General features: G+C 47.9%; 1 protein-coding gene and 1 long non-coding RNA gene across 12 annotated transcripts in view; one reads left to right on the top strand and one right to left on the bottom strand.

The window, feature by feature from the left end:
* Window positions 1-17699, top strand: part of COLEC12 (collectin subfamily member 12) — a 185262-nt gene that overhangs the window by 159863 nt on the left and 7700 nt on the right. For both annotated transcript variants that reach the window (XM_086373033.1, XM_086373034.1), the window contains 3 exons: window positions 11126-11614; window positions 12468-12604; window positions 13787-13896. In XM_086373033.1, the coding sequence (XP_086229159.1) occupies window positions 11126-11614; window positions 12468-12604; window positions 13787-13896 (736 nt within the window). The remainder of the gene's footprint in view (window positions 1-11125; window positions 11615-12467; window positions 12605-13786; window positions 13897-17699) is intronic.
* LOC147346061 (uncharacterized) overlaps window positions 13754-17699 on the bottom strand; it is a 37399-nt gene continuing 33453 nt past the window's right edge. For 4 of the 10 annotated variants that reach the window (XR_015153886.1, XR_015153884.1, XR_015153878.1 and 1 more), the window contains exon 4: window positions 13754-14094. This is a non-coding gene — a long non-coding RNA (uncharacterized LOC147346061). Of the gene's footprint in view, window positions 14454-14715; window positions 14864-15486; window positions 15666-16049; window positions 16220-17699 lie in introns of all 10 variants that reach the window. The other 6 variants (XR_015153882.1, XR_015153877.1, XR_015153883.1 and 3 more) reach the window with 4 other exon arrangements.

The raw sequence follows: 17699 nt of genomic DNA, 5'->3' as shown, positions 1-17699 counted from the left end.
GTGAAGAAGGATCGAAGAACCTGGAACTTTAACCTATAGGAGAGACTGCTTAGTGCGGAATAAGGCAGCTGTTTATAACTATTCAAAAGGCTGTCATGTGGAAGAGATTTTAAATGACATCTGAGGCGCTCCAGAGGGTGAAACAAAGACTAGTGGGTACTCATTAAAGGAAAATAAGTTTTAGTTTTTATGCAGTTTTACTTATAAAAATTGCTGTTGCTTGAAAATATAATGGGTTCTGTGAACCGTATGTGTGCCCCAGCTATAGAGGGGCTGGACAATGCCTGTCAGGGGTACTGTAGGTGAGAGTCATACTCTGAATAAAGAGTGGGCTTTCACACAGCCAGACAGTTCTTCAGTGCTTGATTTATTTATTACCTATATTTATTATTTATTTCTTTTCCCCTATTCCTTCTCGACTGAAATTCAGAATGAGGGGAAATCTCAGCAGACTTGTAGTCTCATAAAATAAGTGCTTTCTAATTGTCTCTTAAAGTTGTAATACCCTCAACAATCCTAACATGGTATTCTGGATATTTTCTAGCTATAAATGTCTTTGGAGATGTCATTTCCTTGGAGAAGGGGGACTACAGTCCATGGGGTTGTAAAGAGTTGGCCATGACTTAGCGACCAAACACCACCAATAAATGACAATAAATAGATTAACAATATCTAGATTGAGATATTTATTAACAATAAATAGATTCAGAGCCTGCCTTTAAATGAGTTAATGTTTCCATTCTGATTATTTTTATCAACTGAAGTTAAGTATGAGTGTAACGAGGGCTTTTCATGAATTACCCCTGTGACACCCACTCTGTAAAGCAGATGTTCAAAAACTCATTGCCAGTTATACATAAGGAAACTAAGGCTTCGAGGGGTTTAAGGAACTTGCTTAAATTTACAGAATGATAAGTAGCTAAACGGGATCTGAGCCCAGACTGTCTGGTGCAAAGCCTGTGATGCGAACCCCATAGATAATCACAGAAAATGCATGCCCTTCCTCCTGGCTGCCCCAGGGGAGTCTATGAGGCCAAGAAGACGGGATTTCACTCTAAGTGTGAGGGGGAGTTTTAAGGAAGGTGGTGACATGACCTGATTTATATTTTTGAAAGGTCATCTTGGATGCTGGGGGAAGAACAAATAACCAGGAAGTGATCCTGGAGGCAGTGGTCCAATGAGGGGTGACGGACCCATTGTGGGTGACTTGGGATGGATGGTAGCATGCATGACCAAAGTGGGTCTTCTCAGTCAGGAGGAATTCTGGAGAGAGAATCAAGGGTAGCCATGCCCTTCACCAGACAATAGCCTTGACTGGCCTTCTGTGGCTATGCCTGCAGGGCGAGGAACACATGGGCTGGAGGGGCTGTGAATGTTCAGAGCCCACCCAGATCCCTTCTTGATCACATTTGGTGTGTAAGACCCTAGATTTCTCTCCCCAAAGTGTCCCAAGCCCAAAGGGTACATTGACGGAGTGGAGTGCTGTGGGCAGAAACTGGACACAGGATCAGGCCAGCTGTGAGGAGCTGGACAAGGCTCGTGGATGGATCAGACATGAGCAGGGTGGAGGAGTGGGCATCTCCTAAGTGTTTAGCTTGAGCAACAAGGTGGATTCTGGGGAAGATTGAAGGCAGGAGGAGAAGGGGGCGACAGAGGATGAGATGGTTGGATGGCATCATCAACTCAATGGACATGAGTTTGAGCAAACTCCGGGAGTTGGTGATGCACAGGGAGGCCTGGCATGCTGCAGTCCATGGGGTCACAAAGAGTTGGACATGACTGAGCGATTGGACAACAACAACACCAACGAGGTGGATGGTGGTACTGACCAGGATACGCAGAAAAAAGGCCTGTTTAGACATATTAAGTGGGACATGTCTCTTAGGATGGGGTTTCTGACTCTCTCTCTGAAAGGCCTCAGAGCTCTGTTTCTAAATGGTATCTTCTTTTTCTCGTTTGCTTTCCCATTTACTTTTTTAAAATAATTAAATTAATTTTAATTGAAGGATAATTGCTCTACAATATTGTATTGGTTTCTGCCAAACATCAACATGAATCAGCCATAGGTGTACCTACGTCCCCTCCTTCTTGAACCTCCCTCCCATCCGACCCCTCTAGGTTGTTACAGAGCCCCAGATTGAGTTCCTGAGTCACACAGCAAATTCCCATTGGCTATCTATTTTACATATGCTAATGTGTTTGTTTCCATGTTACTCTCTCCTTACATCCCACCAACATTTATGCTTGGTCTGTTTGTTAGCTGTGCTTTCTGTGAGTTGACCTGAGAAACTTCTCAAGCCAAGACACCCCCTTTCTATTCAATCTCTTCAACTTCCTCCAGGACGGGAATGTCCACCGGCGATTCCAAGAGAACCAGAGGCGGGAAAGGGATCCAGCTTCCGAATTCCAGTGGTTCCTCCCACACTTCATCTCTGGCACCTTTCCTCTTTCTCTGTACCGGATCTCACCACCAGGGATGAGGGAGAGATGGGATGGAGCAGGAAGGAGCAGGGTGGGATTAACATTGGCCTAGGCTGGGAGAAGGCAATGGCACCCCACTCTAGTACTCTTGCCTGGAAAATCCCATGAATAGAGAAGCCTGGCAGGCTGCAGTCCATGGGGTCACTGAGTTGGACATGACTGAGCGACTTCACTTTCACTTTTCACTTTCATGCATTGGAGAAGGAAATGGCAACCCACTCCAGTGTTCTTGCCTGGAGAATCCCAGAGACGGGGGAGCTTGGTAGGCTGCCATCTCTGGGGTCGCACAGAGTCGGACACGACTGAAGCAACTTAGCAGCAGCAGCAGCAGGTTAGGTTTGCCTTTGTAAGATTCAGAATACCCTGATACTTTGCAGGAAATTCTTGGTGACTCGCACTCCAAGAACCCTAATGCTTTTGGCACAGTTCAGCCACAGCAGACATGTGCCTCATTAGGAACTGAAACGTGAAGCTGATGGATTAGATGGCTGAGCAAGATGATCATCTGAAACTAGGTATGAAGTCATGTACTGAATCCTGGAGAAGACTCTTGAGAGTCCCATGGAAGCAAGGAGATCCAACCAGTCCATCCTAAAGGAGATCAACCCTGAATATTCACTGGAAACACTGATGTTGAAGCTGAAGCTTCAATTCTTTGGCCACCTGATGTGAAGAGCTGACTCACTGAAAAAGACCCTGATGCTGGGAAAGACTGAGGGCAGGAGGAGAAGGGGGTGACAAAGGATTAGATGGTTGGATGGCATCACTGATTCAATGGACATGAGTTTGAGCAAACTCAAGGAGATAGTGGAGGACAGGGAAGCCTGGCATGCTGAAGTCCATGGGGTTGCAAAGAGTCAGAGATGATGGAGCAACTGAACAACAACAACAAAATTAAATCCTGACAACAATGATCTCTACTTCCATAAACCCCAGAACCTTACGAAAGGCTTATTTTTTTGTTGCAGATAATGTAACATTTTTTATCCTAATTCGGCACATGGAAGACTTCATACTTCATAAAACACACTCTTAGGCGGCAAGTTCACCTCACACCCTAAGCTACTCCTACAATACATGCAGGTGTAAATCGCATCCTCCTAGTACAACCAGACAATTCCCTGCACCTGCTCTTCCAGGAGGACCACGAGGTTTCATGGTAAGAACAACAGTTCTAGAGCTGGAGAGCCCTGGAGATGAGTACCAAGTATCTGTCTACCTATTACAGTTATAAGGACTTAATGAGATAATGTAGATAAAACAGTGCAGTGCCTGGCAGAGGCTTAGCTCATATTCATACCCAAGTGTGAGTATGTTCAGTTCCTGTCCAAGTTTTTCCCTCTGCTGTAGCCCCAGCCAGTACATCACCGTGGAAGACAACATTCCTGCCCACAAAGAACACAGCTGTACAGATGCAGGCTTTAAGGTTGATGGGAGTTCAGAAGTTCTTACTGCTGGCAACCCGGTGCCCAGCCCTGGAGAGGAATCAGACTGGTGCTGCCAGTCTCTGACTTTCACTCATTTTTGATCCACGTTATATATTTACTTTTGGCTCTGCTGGGAGCTACTCTCTAGTTATGGTGTGCGGGCTTCTCATTGCAGTGACTTCTCTCATTGCAGCACTCAGACTCTAGGACGAGTGGGCTCAGTAGTTATAGCACACAGGCTTAATTGCTCTGGGGCGTGTGGGATCTCCCCAGATTAGGGATCGAACCCATGTCCCCTGCAGTTGGCAGGTGGATTTTTAACCACTGGACCACCAGGGAAATCCTGATCCACGTTTATTGAGTGCAGGCATTCGAAGGCACTGAAGCACACCATGGCCAGTTGGTGAGAAACAGTGGCTTAAATATATCCTCCTCTGTGGACAAAGAGCTTCCATGGCTTTCCAGATGTCTGACTATCTTGAACATGAGGTCAAGAACCAAATTATTCTTGAAAACGATTGCCAAATATCCTGTCTTAAATTTCCTTTTAATTTGTATATTCCTTTTCACCTAAGCACCGCAGAATGACTTTTTCATATGTGGGTGTTAAATAAATGTGATTCATTTCTCTGCATGAGAAGAAAAATATGTCAGATGATATTACTATTTTTCTGTATCTTCCAACCTGACCACTTGTGGTTCTAAAATAAAAGTCTCCACGATGTTGAGTAGCAGTTAAGAATTAAAGTGGTTTCTCTATTTTCCGTTAGGCACGAGCAGTTTTTTTTGGAAAACAAGTTGTAAAGTTATTTCAGGGGTAGGATACAGGGCTTGGCCCTTCTCAAAGCCTGCAGCTTGGTGGCCAAAACAGCAACAGCACAGTATTTAAAGTCTCCTGTCCTCTTTAAGATGTTTGTTTAAAGGATTCTGGTGTTTAAGGCTCCTGGCTCTGGAGCCTAGAAGCCTGGGGAGGAGGTTTTGCTGACGGTTCAAACACAGCTGTTCTGAGTTCTGGTCTTGGTCATATACAGGCATTTCTGGAGCCTTCATTCGACAGCTTTACCAGCAACATGGTATCCTGGCATTTCAGAATCCCAAGCCAGGGGAGTTCCCTGGTGGTTCAGTGGTTAGGGCTCCATACTTCCATTGCGCGGGACACGGGTTCAATCCCTGGTCAGGGAACTAAGATCCCACAAGCCACATGGCAGAAAAAAAAAAAAAAAATCCCAAGCTGGGCAGCCAACCACGTGGCCTCCAGTTTGCTGTTCTGTACAGGACATCATGTCTGCCCCACATGTAATGTCACCATTTTCTCGACTCTGAATTCAAGTTATTGCATGGGCTCATGAATACTGTCTTGTCATTTATTTCAGAGCTTTCACTTTTAAGGCACTATCAGTGGCTTATATTTTATTTCATTTTACTTTGACTTTAACAGCTGCCCCCACCAAAAAAAAAAAAAAAAGATTGAAGTAATACCTAAAATCCTAGGATCATCCAGATGCCAAAAGCAATACTGGCATCCCAGGTCCTTGAGGAAGATATACCCCCAGCATTAGTGATCACCTTTGTAGGGGGATCCAGTCCTGACTTTTGAAATGGTTTTAGCTCTTTTTCTTAGTGATTTTTAAAAAGAAATAAATAGCAAATATCTAGGTCTTAAGGACAGAGAAGGCAATGGCACCCCACTCCAGTACTCTTGCCTGGAAAATCCCATGGATGGAGGAACCTGGTAGGCTGCAGTCCATGGGGTCGCTAGAGTCGGACATGACTGAGCAACTTCACTTTCACTTTTCACTTTCATGCATTGGAGAAGGAAATGGCAACCCACTCCAGTGTTCTTGCCTGGAGAATCCCAGAGACGGGGGAGCTTGGTAGGCTGCCATCTCTGGGGTTGCACAGAGTCAGACATGACTGAAGCAACTTAGCAGCAGCAGCAGCAGGTTTTAAGGAGCGAGCAAAGTGTTGTCTTAATGAGCCAAGTATATGAATGAATGAATCCCCGAGTACAGGGCATACAGAGTATGTTTTCCCATAGCCCAGGGTTTGAAGGCAGAGTTCCAGCCTCCGGCTCTAGCTCTGGAGCCGATATTTTCCCAAGGCTGGGGCAGCTGTGGATGAAGACGTGGGTCCTAGCAGTGTGCCTGCTAGGAGTTTATCCACAGCCATGAATATAAAACATTATATTAAACTTTTCAATATAACAGAGAACACATTTGTTTTTTAATTGGAGGATAATTGCTTTACAAAGTTGTATCGGTTGCCCCTCTTGAGCCTCCCTCCTACCACCACCCCACCTCTCTAGGTTGTCACAGAGTGCCAGGCTGGGCTCCCTGTGTTGTAAAGCAGCTTCCCACTATGTATTTTACACGTGGTAATTTGTATATTTCAGTACTACTCTTTCAATTCATCCCACCCTCTCCTTTCCCAATTCTGTCTATTCTCCATGTCTGTACCTCTCTTCCTGCCCTGCAAATAGGTTCATCAGGACCCTTGTCCTAGACTCCATATATAAGGGTTGATATATGATATTTGTTTTTCTCTGACTTACTTCACTCTGTATAACAGGCCTTAGCTCTACCTCAGTTCAACTGACTCAAATTCATTCCTCTTTATGGTTGAGTAATATTCCATCGTATATATATACCACAACTTCTTTATGCATTCATCAATTGATAGACATTTAGGTTGCTTCCAGGTCCTGGCTATCATAAACAGTGCTGCAGTGAACATTGGGATACACGTGTCTCTTTGAATATGCAGATAATCTATTTGTGATGGATATAGTGCTTCATATGAAAAATTCAGTTTTTATCCTAATCCAGCTAGGAAATCCATCACAAGTAGGATTTTAGACTTTATCCAAGGCAAAAACTTGCATCTCCTCCTGATATTTTATTCCCTTCCTTCTCAACATCTGGAAATTAGTATCAGTTGGTATTTTGTGTTGACTGTGAGGTCTGCGTTTTTATGGCATTATTAAAATAAGCTATGATTCTTTGTGGAGGGGGTGAGGATATTCAAGTGTAACTTAGGTTGAGAGAGAAATAGCCAAAGACCATATACTACCCGACCCCAGAAAGAAAGAAGATTCATGAAAAGCTGTCACCCCAGGTAAAGGAGGTCTTGGATTCATGTCAGGAGGGGAAGAGAGAATCGTATGTCTTTGGAATTCTTTTGGCAACCAGAGGAGGGTGTTCTGGAAGAAATACAACTCTCTGCCACATGGGTCTGTCGGAACATTCAGAACAGGGAGACAGGCCCTGGAATGGGCACTATTTCCTGGCCATGGGTGAACTCATTTCCCATAACTTGCGAGTACATCACCCACCCGTCATGCGTGATAGAGCAACGCTGGTTATTGGCAAATCCATAAAGAGAATAAAGAATTTCTAAAGCACTTGAATTTCCCAACAGATCTTCCTCATTATTTGGATTTCTTAAGGTCAAACATTGAACATGAACAAAACAGAAGTAGTTGTGTGTTGGGGGGAGTTACTTTTATTTTTGCCCTTATTCCAAATAAATCAGATTTCTGTTTGCTTTGGCCTATTGTCAGCATCATTCCACTAGAACCTTCCATCATGCTGCATGCTTTACAGAGGAACACACAGGCCACCTTCCCCACTAATCTCTTCAGACATTTTTTCTCAACTGCACAAAGGAGCTGTTATCTTTTTAAAGGAGATCCATCTGGCAGTAAAAACTCACCCTCTGTCTTTCCTAAATGGCTAGGCTGTTTAATGAGCCTCAGGTTAAACAGGAAAAAAAAAAAAATCAAATTATGGATATAAGATCACAGGAGCAGTTCAGAAGTATGAATAGAGTTGGGAAGACATCTCCCCATGGCCAGTCTTACTGGCAGCCAGGGTCAACCTGATACATAGATTGAGTGGAGGTGACTTCTTAGAATGAGATAAAGGTCACCAGGCAGGACACTGTTACCCTAGAATCCCTCCCTCCTAGTCTCTGCTGGACCCAAATGTTAGCACTAATACAATGGGCTTTCTTTTATATATATATATATTTATATATATATATATATTTATTTATTTATTTATTTATGGCTGTGCTGGGTCTTGGTTGCTGCGAGGGCTTTCTCTAGTTGCGGCAAGCAAGGGCTACCCTTCCTTGCTGTGTGCAGGCTTCTCATTGCGGTGGCTTCTCGTGTTGCAGAGCACAGGCTCTAGGGCATGTGGGCTCAGTAGTTGCGGTTCCCAGGCTCTAGGGCACGTGGGCTCAGTAGTTGTGATGCATGGGCTTAGTTGCTCCTCAGCGTGTGGGATCTTCCTGGACCAGGGATTGAATCTGTATCTGCCACATTAGCAGGTGGATTCTTTACCACCAGGGAAGCCTGCAAAGGGGTTTTTGACCCATGAGGCACATTGATTTGACAAACACTTGCTAGATAATGACTGTGGCCTGTAATCTAGCTACTAGATGGGGAAGGGTCCTTGAAGAAGAAACAAGGACCAAACATCACAGAAGGAGGGAAAACTTCCACCTGGAGTGACCTGGGAGGATTACATGGTGGGTGAGCAGGAATTTTCCAGATGGATATGGGCAGAGGGAATTCTGAGAGAAGAAATTTGCACAGGTGCAGAGGAGGATGAATCAACACACGTGAGACCAGGTCATGGAAGCCTTGCCACCAGAGGACCAAGAGGGTATTCTGGAGCAAGTGGGGTCCAGAGCTGAGTGTAAGGAAGACAAATGTGCAAAAGATGCAGAGTGAGATGCATGGAGAGGGATCAGGTAGGAAGAGCAGTTGAGAGGTAACCGTAAAAATCTGCCAGAAAGACAGAGGGGATGGGGGAGAGAAGAGGAGAGAACCCCGGTGTAGGATGGTGATGAGACGGCTGTGACGATGCAGTGGGATAAGAGATGACGGGAGGAGGGCATGAACAGCAGAGGTGACGAGGTCAGTGTAGACACGCCAGGTCGGAGATGCTGGCTGGACATCCCAGAGAAAATGGACCATCCATTAATGGGGTGGAGATGAGGACCCAGAGGCCTGGAGAGCTGATGGTAGGGAGGAGTCAACAGGAGCAGATGGACAAAAGTCAGTAAGATGGATTCAGGAAGAAGGTGTTTCACCCCGAAGTCTCTGACTTATGGGGCAGATAACCCTAAATGGAACGCACTGAAGCCAGCGCTAGCCCTAGCGCATGCTAGTTCAGCATAAACTCACTTACAGCTCCGTAGAGGGTCCGGCTTGAAAGTCCAGGGGCAATGTCATGGGTAGGCTCAAGGGAGCAAAGCTGAGCCCAGGACCTAGGCTTCTGCAGAGGGAGGGCAGAGATGGAGGGCTGGCCGTGGCCGTGGATGGTATGTGGATGCAGTGACGTCCACTAGGGTCTGGGGCAGGAGAGAACAGAGATCCCCCTACTGAGGTGGGAAAGGGTGCTTCATCGTTCTGTCCTCACCAGGCAGTGGGGAGGTGTGCTGGTGAAGGGGGACAGGCAAAACTGAGCGTGGGAGTCCCACCAATCCTGCCTCTCCCCTGCACTTCCATCCTCCCGGCCTCCAAGGCTCTGTGCTTCCATCCAGAGAATGGGTGCGGAGCTCTTACACTTATTCCTGTAGAAGAGCAAGATCTCAGATGCTCTAAGATTCCAGGCAGTGGAATATTTGAGCAGTGTCCTCCACGATGTGTTCATTTCAACACGAGAAGCCCTGAATTCCTGCCCCAGCTCCTCCCCTTGATGGTAACTGGACATGTGTTACTCCCATGGGTGTGCTATGTCAGTCACTCAGTTTTGTCTGACTCTTTGAGACCCCCTGGACTGTAGCCTGCCAGGCTCCTCTGTCCATGGGATTCCCCAGGCAAGAATACTGGAGTGGGTTGCCATTCCCTTCTCCAGGGGATCTTCCTGATCCAGGGATGGAACCCAGGTCTCCTGCATTGCAGGTGGATTCTTTACCACTAGCGCCACCTGGGAAGCCCCATTCCCTTGGGTAGATCTGTCTTGAGTTACGCAGTAACTCTGAACAAGGAGCTTTGTGTCTCTGGCTCTGCGTGTCCTCAGATGTGCTGTGGGAATCCTATGCCGTAGACGAAGGTCAGGTGACATACTGTATGTGAAGGTATGCACACCTGTCATTTGCATACAAATCCTGGTTGTGATGGATTGTGTGATGTTGATGTTACTCTTGAGAACTCAGAGAAAACAGGACACCCCCACGTTAAGTGAACCGCCTTTTGGAGCAAGGAGAGATGAGCAAGTATTTGCTTCCCTTCCTCCAACCCCCTCCCTGCCTTTTTAAGGGGGAACTGCTTTTTCCTCCTTTGGAGGAAAATGATTTTTTTTTCCTCCCTTGCCAGTGAGATGCTGCACCTATTTCTTTCTCTAGTCTACCTTGCCTGTGTGCTGTGCTTAGTCGCTAAGTTGTGTCTGACTCTTTGCAACTCCATGAACTGTAGCCCACCAGGCTCCTCTGTCTATGGGGATTCTCCAGGCAAGAATACTGGAGTGAGTTGCCATGCCCTCCTCCAGGGGATCTTCCCAACCCAGGGATCAAACCCATGTCTCCTGCATTACAGGTGGATTTTTACAGTCTGAGCCACCAGGGAAGCCCAAACCCTACTTGCATTATTAGACGCATTTGATGCACTGTTTGCATCACTGGGAAAAATGAAACTGGTCCTCCTCAGCTGGCCCTGAGAGCACCCCCAACATAGATCTCCTGTCCCGGTGACCTGGTCCATAGTGAGGCCCGGCCCTGAGGACCTCCGTGTTTGGGCAGCACCATTGGAGGGACAGGAGCAGCACAGGGGAGGAGCAGAGAGGAGAGGCCCGGCTGGTGCCCTGGGGGAATTACAGGACAGAGTCTCTCAACACTCCATGGCATCTTTTTAGTCCAGTTCAACCCCTTACCCCACACCTTACATGGTGCTTGTCATACAACAGGTAGTTAATAAATATTCATCAAATCGATGGAATGAGGAGGAAATAAGAGAGAGGTCATCTCAAGGAAATGCAACCCACTCCAGTATTCTTGCCTGGAGAATCCCATGGACAGAGGAGCCTGGTGGGCTACAGTCCTTGGGGTTGCAAAGACTCAAACATGACTGAGCGCACACACACACACCCACACACCCACATACACCCCGATTCTAACCCACACAGCCTTCCTGCTGTGAAAAAACCGTTCCAGATGACCAGAGGTGTCCCGGATTTCATGCTTATGCCTTTTGTCTTCTTTTTATGTTTCAGGTCCTCCTGGCCCCAGGGGTCCAAAAGGTGACCGAGGACAGCAGGGACCCCCAGGCCCCACCGGCAACAAGGGGCAGAAAGGAGAGAAGGGGGAGCCGGGCCCGCCTGGCCCAGCCGGTGAGAGGGGCCCAATCGGGCCGGTCGGCCCCCCTGGAGAGCGCGGCAGCAAAGGCTCCAAAGGCCTGCAAGGCTCCAAAGGCTCCCGAGGGTCTCCTGGGAAGCCCGGCCCCCAGGGCCCCAGCGGGGACCCAGGCCCCCCCGGCCCGCCGGGCAAGGATGGACTCCCAGGCCCTCAGGGCCCCCCCGGCTTCCAGGGACTGCAGGGCACCGTGGGGGAGCCTGGGGTGCCCGGGCCACGGGGGCTGCCAGGCCTCCCTGGGATGCCGGGCATGCCAGGTATCAAGGGTCCCCCTGGTCCCCCGGGCCCCTCAGGGGCGGCAGTGCCCCTGGCCCTTAAGACTGAGCCGACCACAGCACCTGAGGACAACGGTGAGTCTGAGCCCCTCACACCCGGGATGGGGGTGTACCCCTTGTTCACCTCACACACCCAATCTTATTAGCAGTGAAGGCATCACACAGAGTGGGCTTCAGCCCCTGCTGCTCGCCTGGCCCCGCTAGGCAGCATCCTTCAGTCACGTGTGTTTATCCCTAAACAGCATCAGCTCCTCTAGTACTTGTTTATCATTAGCCAAGTCGGGTCCTCAGCGACAAACTGGTCCCAGACGTTGAATTCAGGAAAATCTGAGGCTGGCCACCCCAGAGCCGTCCCTGTCTTCATTCTCTGCCTTTCACCTGGGGATGGTCAACCCTTGGTTAACATGCAGATGGAACTTTCTGTTCCTGAAGCCAGCTCGCGTTTCTTTTTGAGAAGGTATTATGGCAACTTCTCATCCTTTGATAATGAAAGCTTTGGGTTTGCAACCAGGCCTGTCTTTCTCCCCTTGGACCCACAGCCGATTCTGCTTGGTTCCCTGCAGTCCCCCTTAGTTGCGTCTTTCTGTGAGCCCAGCTCTCCCAGCCTCTTGTTTACAGGTTCTGTGTGATCCCGGGCTGATGGGGCCCACCTGAGCCTGTGCTGCCTGTTATTTCTGTGTCTGTTACTTCTGTCGTTGTAAAGACTAATCCAGACACAAAGGCCCGCTTAAGTGGTTGTAACCACCACGTGTCCTGCAGGCCACCTACTTCCTCAGACTGGTCTTGGCCCCTAGAACGTTCGGGAACATCAGTCACAGACTCAGCATACGGGCGCTGGGGAAGCCGGGCTGTGGCCATGCCTCCTAAAGGCATAGTGTTTTCAGCATGTGTATGTTTTCATCGGCATTTTTAAACTTTGCATTCCTAGGCTGCCTGCCTTACTGGAAGAACTTCACAGACAAATGCTACTATTTTTCAACTGAGAGAGACTTTTTTGAGGATGCAAAACTTTTCTGCGAAAGAATGTCTTCACATCTCGTTTTCATAAACACGGGAGAGGAGCAGGTACGTGTGTGGCATTCTTCGGGTTGGAGAAAACGGTAATTTAAGGATTGCTGACATCTGAAAAGTGCATGCTTACTGAGGATTCAAAGATACCATAAATTCATAGTCACAGAAACACCGAGGGCCACATGATTGAGATTTGGGCTTTATCCAGGGACAGAAAGTGTTCATGGCCTGGGGATTGGGTCCTTGTGCTCGCAGCTGGAAGCTCTTGCTTTATCAAGCCTGGAGCTGTGTGGCTCTTCCCGGAAAGAGCGGGAAGCCTGCAGGTTGGTACAAGTCTCCTATGGAGAGGCAGAGAGCCCTGAGCACTGGAGGGGTGGGGCCGAATGCCAGGGTCCAGACATGTGGCTTCAACAGGGTCAGGAAGGGCACATATGGTCCTGGGGCAGAGCCCACACATCATAACCACTCATTTGGTCCCTAATGTGTGCCAGGCATTTTCTCCTATAAACCTCACCACACCCCAGGAGCCTGTGGGTAATATAATCTTACGGACAGGAAAACTGAGGCCCCACAAAATTTGAATGATTAATACATGAGACAAGTAAATGCAGAGCTGAGACTGAAACTGAGGTCCATCTAGCAACAACGCCAGTGCTTTCTCTTTAATGCCGCACTGTCACAGGGGCCTCCTTTCTTTCCCCTGCATGTCTCCGGCAGGCAGGACCCTGAAAACGGATGCTTCTGCAGTAACTGACTGGAAATGAGCATCCATAAGACGGGTCAGGCGCCTGGGCCTGACCCCAGCTCAATCACTTGTCCCCTTTATTAGGTTGGTGGTTGTAATGGCTCAAAGACATGTTATGTGTGACACACCGGACGTGGGACCCGGCCAGGAGGAAGAGCCTGACAGTGCCGTGGCTGTTCCTGCTATTAGAACATCGGAGGGAGGGGTTGTGGGAGCGGGTGGGGCCTGGTGGGATTCATGAGTGATCGGGATAGTTTAGGAGTATCGCTTTTAAACTTATAAGAGGAAAACATGTCAAAGCCCTCCCCACGCCCCCCATCCCCCCAAAAAACCCCAGGGCAAAACAAGCGCAATGAAAAGAGGAGAGCAAAATAGTGCACAAGTTATGACAAGCATCCTCTTCGAAAGTGGCCCTCATTTCTAAATATCCAAAGTCCCCCAAACATCTGTTCAAGAAATAGTAACGCACCATCTATGATTTTATTTTCCAGCAATGGATCAAAAACCAGATGGTGGCGAAACAGAACTACTGGATTGGCCTCACGGACTTGGAGCAGGAGAATGAATGGAGGTGGCTGGATGGGACACTTCTGGAGTACAAGTGAGTCTCAGAAATGTCCAGGTTGCTGGTCAGGCTCTCGCTGGTCTGTGTTTCTTCCTGAACGACCTTGTGTCCAACACAGTCCTCACACTCAGCCTCTGGGTACCAGCTGCGTGTTTATTTCCATGGAGGGAAATCAATATGGGGTAAAAGTCGGGTTTTTCTTCCTCTTCTCATGGAGTGAATTTTTCTTCATTTCTACCAAGAAAAACAAAAAAACAAACAAAAATACAGACTCATAAAACCACCCAGGGTGGTAGGGAGAGAGACGGCAAAGCGTGCTCTTTAAGTGCTGCTGCAAAAGCCAAGGAAGGCCAGCTTCCCCAGCTCGGTCGAGCTCCCCAGATATGTTTCCAAATGGGCAAGATGCTTCCTTCAGGATGACACTGTTGGTGTCCCAGCCCTCACTGGGCTTCTGGCCAGAGTGTGGAGATGAACTACGCGTTGATGACTCTCCTGCACATAGAAAGATCAAGTGTACCACGAACGAAGGCCCTTGTGGGACGACCATCTCCTGCAGGTTTGAAGAGTCCCCGTAAGTCCAGTGTGATCTAGTTCTATAAAGGCAGCAACAGAGAACAGAAGCAATTCTTAGAACCTTCTCAAAGCTCCCAGGGGTACAGAAATTTCCATGAGCCTCACCTGGACCCCAGTGTCCACTCCTGCCCTAACCCTACCCCAGGGTCTGAAGAGGATGAAATTGCGCGCATTTCAGTTTCACCTCTTCATCCTCCTCTTGCTTTGCCTCTAGTGGATGCGGAAATGTGAAACTGTGCAACACACACTGTACCAAGTAGGGCAGAATTTATAAAAACCCACCAGAGAAGACATGTCCTACAGAGGCTCAAGCAGGCGTGTGGGCATCTCCACTTCAGGACTGTGTCCTGAGCTGGAGTAGCCGCAGCATCCTTGGAACCCGGAGAGGAGAAGTTGAGGGTATTTCAGGTCAATGTCACAGGCATCAGGGCTGGAGCAGTCATGGTCAAGGACGGGAAGATGGACTTGAGGGATGGAGGGGCCAAGTAGAGATTCTGTGTGTGTGTGTGCACGTGTGCGTGCCTGTGTGTGTGGGTAGACAGGTTTCTTTATGCTTTTAAATCCTCTATGTGAAAAGCATGATTAGAGGATATAGATGGAAACCAGAGCAAGGCCATTTCTTTTAAAGGATTTTTTTAAGTATTTATTTATTTGGCTGCATCAGGTCTTAGCTGCATCATGTGGGCTCAATAGCTAGTGGGCTTAGTTGTTCCATGCCTTGTGGAATCTTAGTTCCCCAACTAGGGATCGAACTCATAGTCCCTGCATTGCAAGGTGGAGTCTTAACCACTGGACCACTAGGGAATCAACCACCCAGGCCATTTCTTTTAGAGTAGCAACCAAACATTGAGGTGGAACATTTGAAGATTTGGGATTCGTGCCAAAGGTGAGCCTCAGACTGCCCCCAGGACAAATGGATATCTCTTTCCTGGCTCAGCAGCCAGCCAGTCCGCTCCCTGCATACCCGTCCTCGGTGGGAGGAAACCACACCACATCCTGGCCCTCGGAAACGTGGCTGACACCCGAGGAGGGTATCCATCACAGCAAGGATACGCTTCAGGAGACTCAAAGCAGTTGTGAGAGTTGTCATCTACAATCAGAGCGGTGGAGGGACTTCCCTGGTGGTCCAGTGGCTAGCACACTGTACTCCAAATGCAGGGGACCTGGGTTCAATCCCTGGTCAGGGAACTAGATCCCACATGCTTACAACTAAGAGTTCACATGTGCTGCAACTAAAAGATAAAAAAAAAGATCTGGTACAAATAAAGAAACAAAAGATTCCACATACCTCAGTTAAAACCCAATTCAGTCAAATAAACAGATAAATAACTTTTTTAAATAAATAAAATTGGAGCAGTAGAAGTGGGGAGGGGAGGCCTCAGTTAAAACCTGATGCAAAGAAATAGATACATTTTAAAAAATAAATAAATCAGAGCTGTGGAAGTTGGGACAGGAGGCAGAGAATACTAAGGGAAAGATAAATGTGTCACTTTGACAGTCAAGAGTATGGATCATTTTTTTAAAGGAGTCAGCGGGGAGCTAAAAAAAAAAATAACTTTAGTCTCCTCCACTTTTCTCACGGTCATAAAAAAAAAAAAGGTCTGGGTTAGACTCACTAAGAAATTCAATCTGAAGCCCTCCTCTAAGCACGAACTGGGTTGGCCCACGTGGAATGGATTGAGCAGGAAGAGTAGCACCCTTGCCAGCTCCCCCAGGGTGGAATTTTCTCCTGTCTCCCAGGCTCCAGCAGGAAGTACTGATTGGGATGACAGCCCAGCTTTGGTACCTGGGATAGGAAAGAATCACATCACCAGACACCTTCGGGGAGCTCTGTTCCCAGAAGCAACTGCACAGCACCCCAGCCAGAGCCCAGACTCTGCTTCTTGTTTTCCACCCAAAGGAACACACAGACATGTAAAAATCCCTGGGATCAGATTTTAAAAGCAAGAATAAATTAGGCAGACATATTATGAGGCCTCAATAGCCAAAGGCTAATTGAACTTGCCATATAATAATAAACACACCACAAACAAGAAAAAGAGCCAGTGCAACAAGGGAAGGGAGTGTCTGCCCTGGAGTTCACCAGGTCTGGGTTCCAGGCCTTCAACCAGCACTCAGCAGCTACGTGACCCTGTGTTAGTTACCCAACCATGTGAACCTCCATGCCCTCATCTAGAAGTGAAGATTACAGAAGCACCGACATCCGTATTGTAAACATTATATGAGATGATACATATCAAGCACCAATGACAGTGAGCCCACGGGAAGTGCTCAAGAAATGCTATCTGCTAGTATTTGTACTATTACTCCTATTACTTGTCTAAGGCAGAACGCCAAAGAATTGATGCCTTGGAACTGTGGTGCTGGAGAAAACTCCTGAAAGTCCCTTGGACAGCAAGGCAATCAAACCAGTCAATCCTAAAGGAAATAAGCCCTGAATTCTCGTTGGAAGGACTGATGCTGAAGCTGAAGCTCCAGTATTTTGGTCATCTAATGCAAACAGTCGACTCACTGGAAAAGTCCCTGATACTGGGAAAGATTGAGGGCAGAAGAAGAGGGCGTCAGAGGATGAGATGGCTGGGTGTCATCACCAGTGCAATGGACATGAATTTGGGCAAACTTCGGGAGATAGTGAAGGACAGGGAGGCCTGGCGTGCCGCAGACCATGGGGTCACAAAGAGTCGGACACAACTGGGACTGAACAACAACAACTCCTGTTGTCATTGCCATCATCATTTTCATGTTGTTCAGTTGCTAAGTTGTGACCCTAGAGACTGTAGCTCGCCAGGCTTCTCTGTCCATGGGATTTCCCAGGTATCTCCCAACACAAGGTACCCAACACAGGTACCTCCCCATGGACTCAGACTCACCTGCACCCTCCTCCTCTTTGCTTCTGTGGCCTCCATACCCAGTCCATCGCTTCCCTTTCCCCTGCCATACACAGTGGTTTGGACCTGGCCCCTCCCCATGCCTCACCCGGGTTACAGAAGAAATCAGTCTCCCTACTTTGCTCTTCCCTTTTCTCCCCTTCTGAAATTGTTTCAGGCTGTTGGGGGTACTATTAAGGAGGAAACAGAAAAGGGATGAAAGGCTCTCTCCTCTGTCTCTTGCCCCTACTTGAATTTTTATACTGAGCTGGTTGAGGAAGATGGTGCTGGAGTACTCAGACAAAAAGCAACGGTGACATGGATTGGAGGCTGAAAGTTTAAGGTGCACGTGGACTTGAACAAAGGTTTACTTCCAGCAAACATACAATCTGACTCGCT

This window comes from Bos grunniens, chromosome 24 (genome assembly GCF_055505025.1).
Source record: "Bos grunniens cultivar Pamir isolate PY7600 chromosome 24, Bosgru_T2T1.0, whole genome shotgun sequence".
Classification (NCBI taxonomy): domain Eukaryota; kingdom Metazoa; phylum Chordata; class Mammalia; order Artiodactyla; family Bovidae; genus Bos; species Bos grunniens.
The sequence above is the reverse complement of the archived record's forward strand: the minus strand, read 5'-3'. Positions and strand labels throughout refer to the sequence as shown.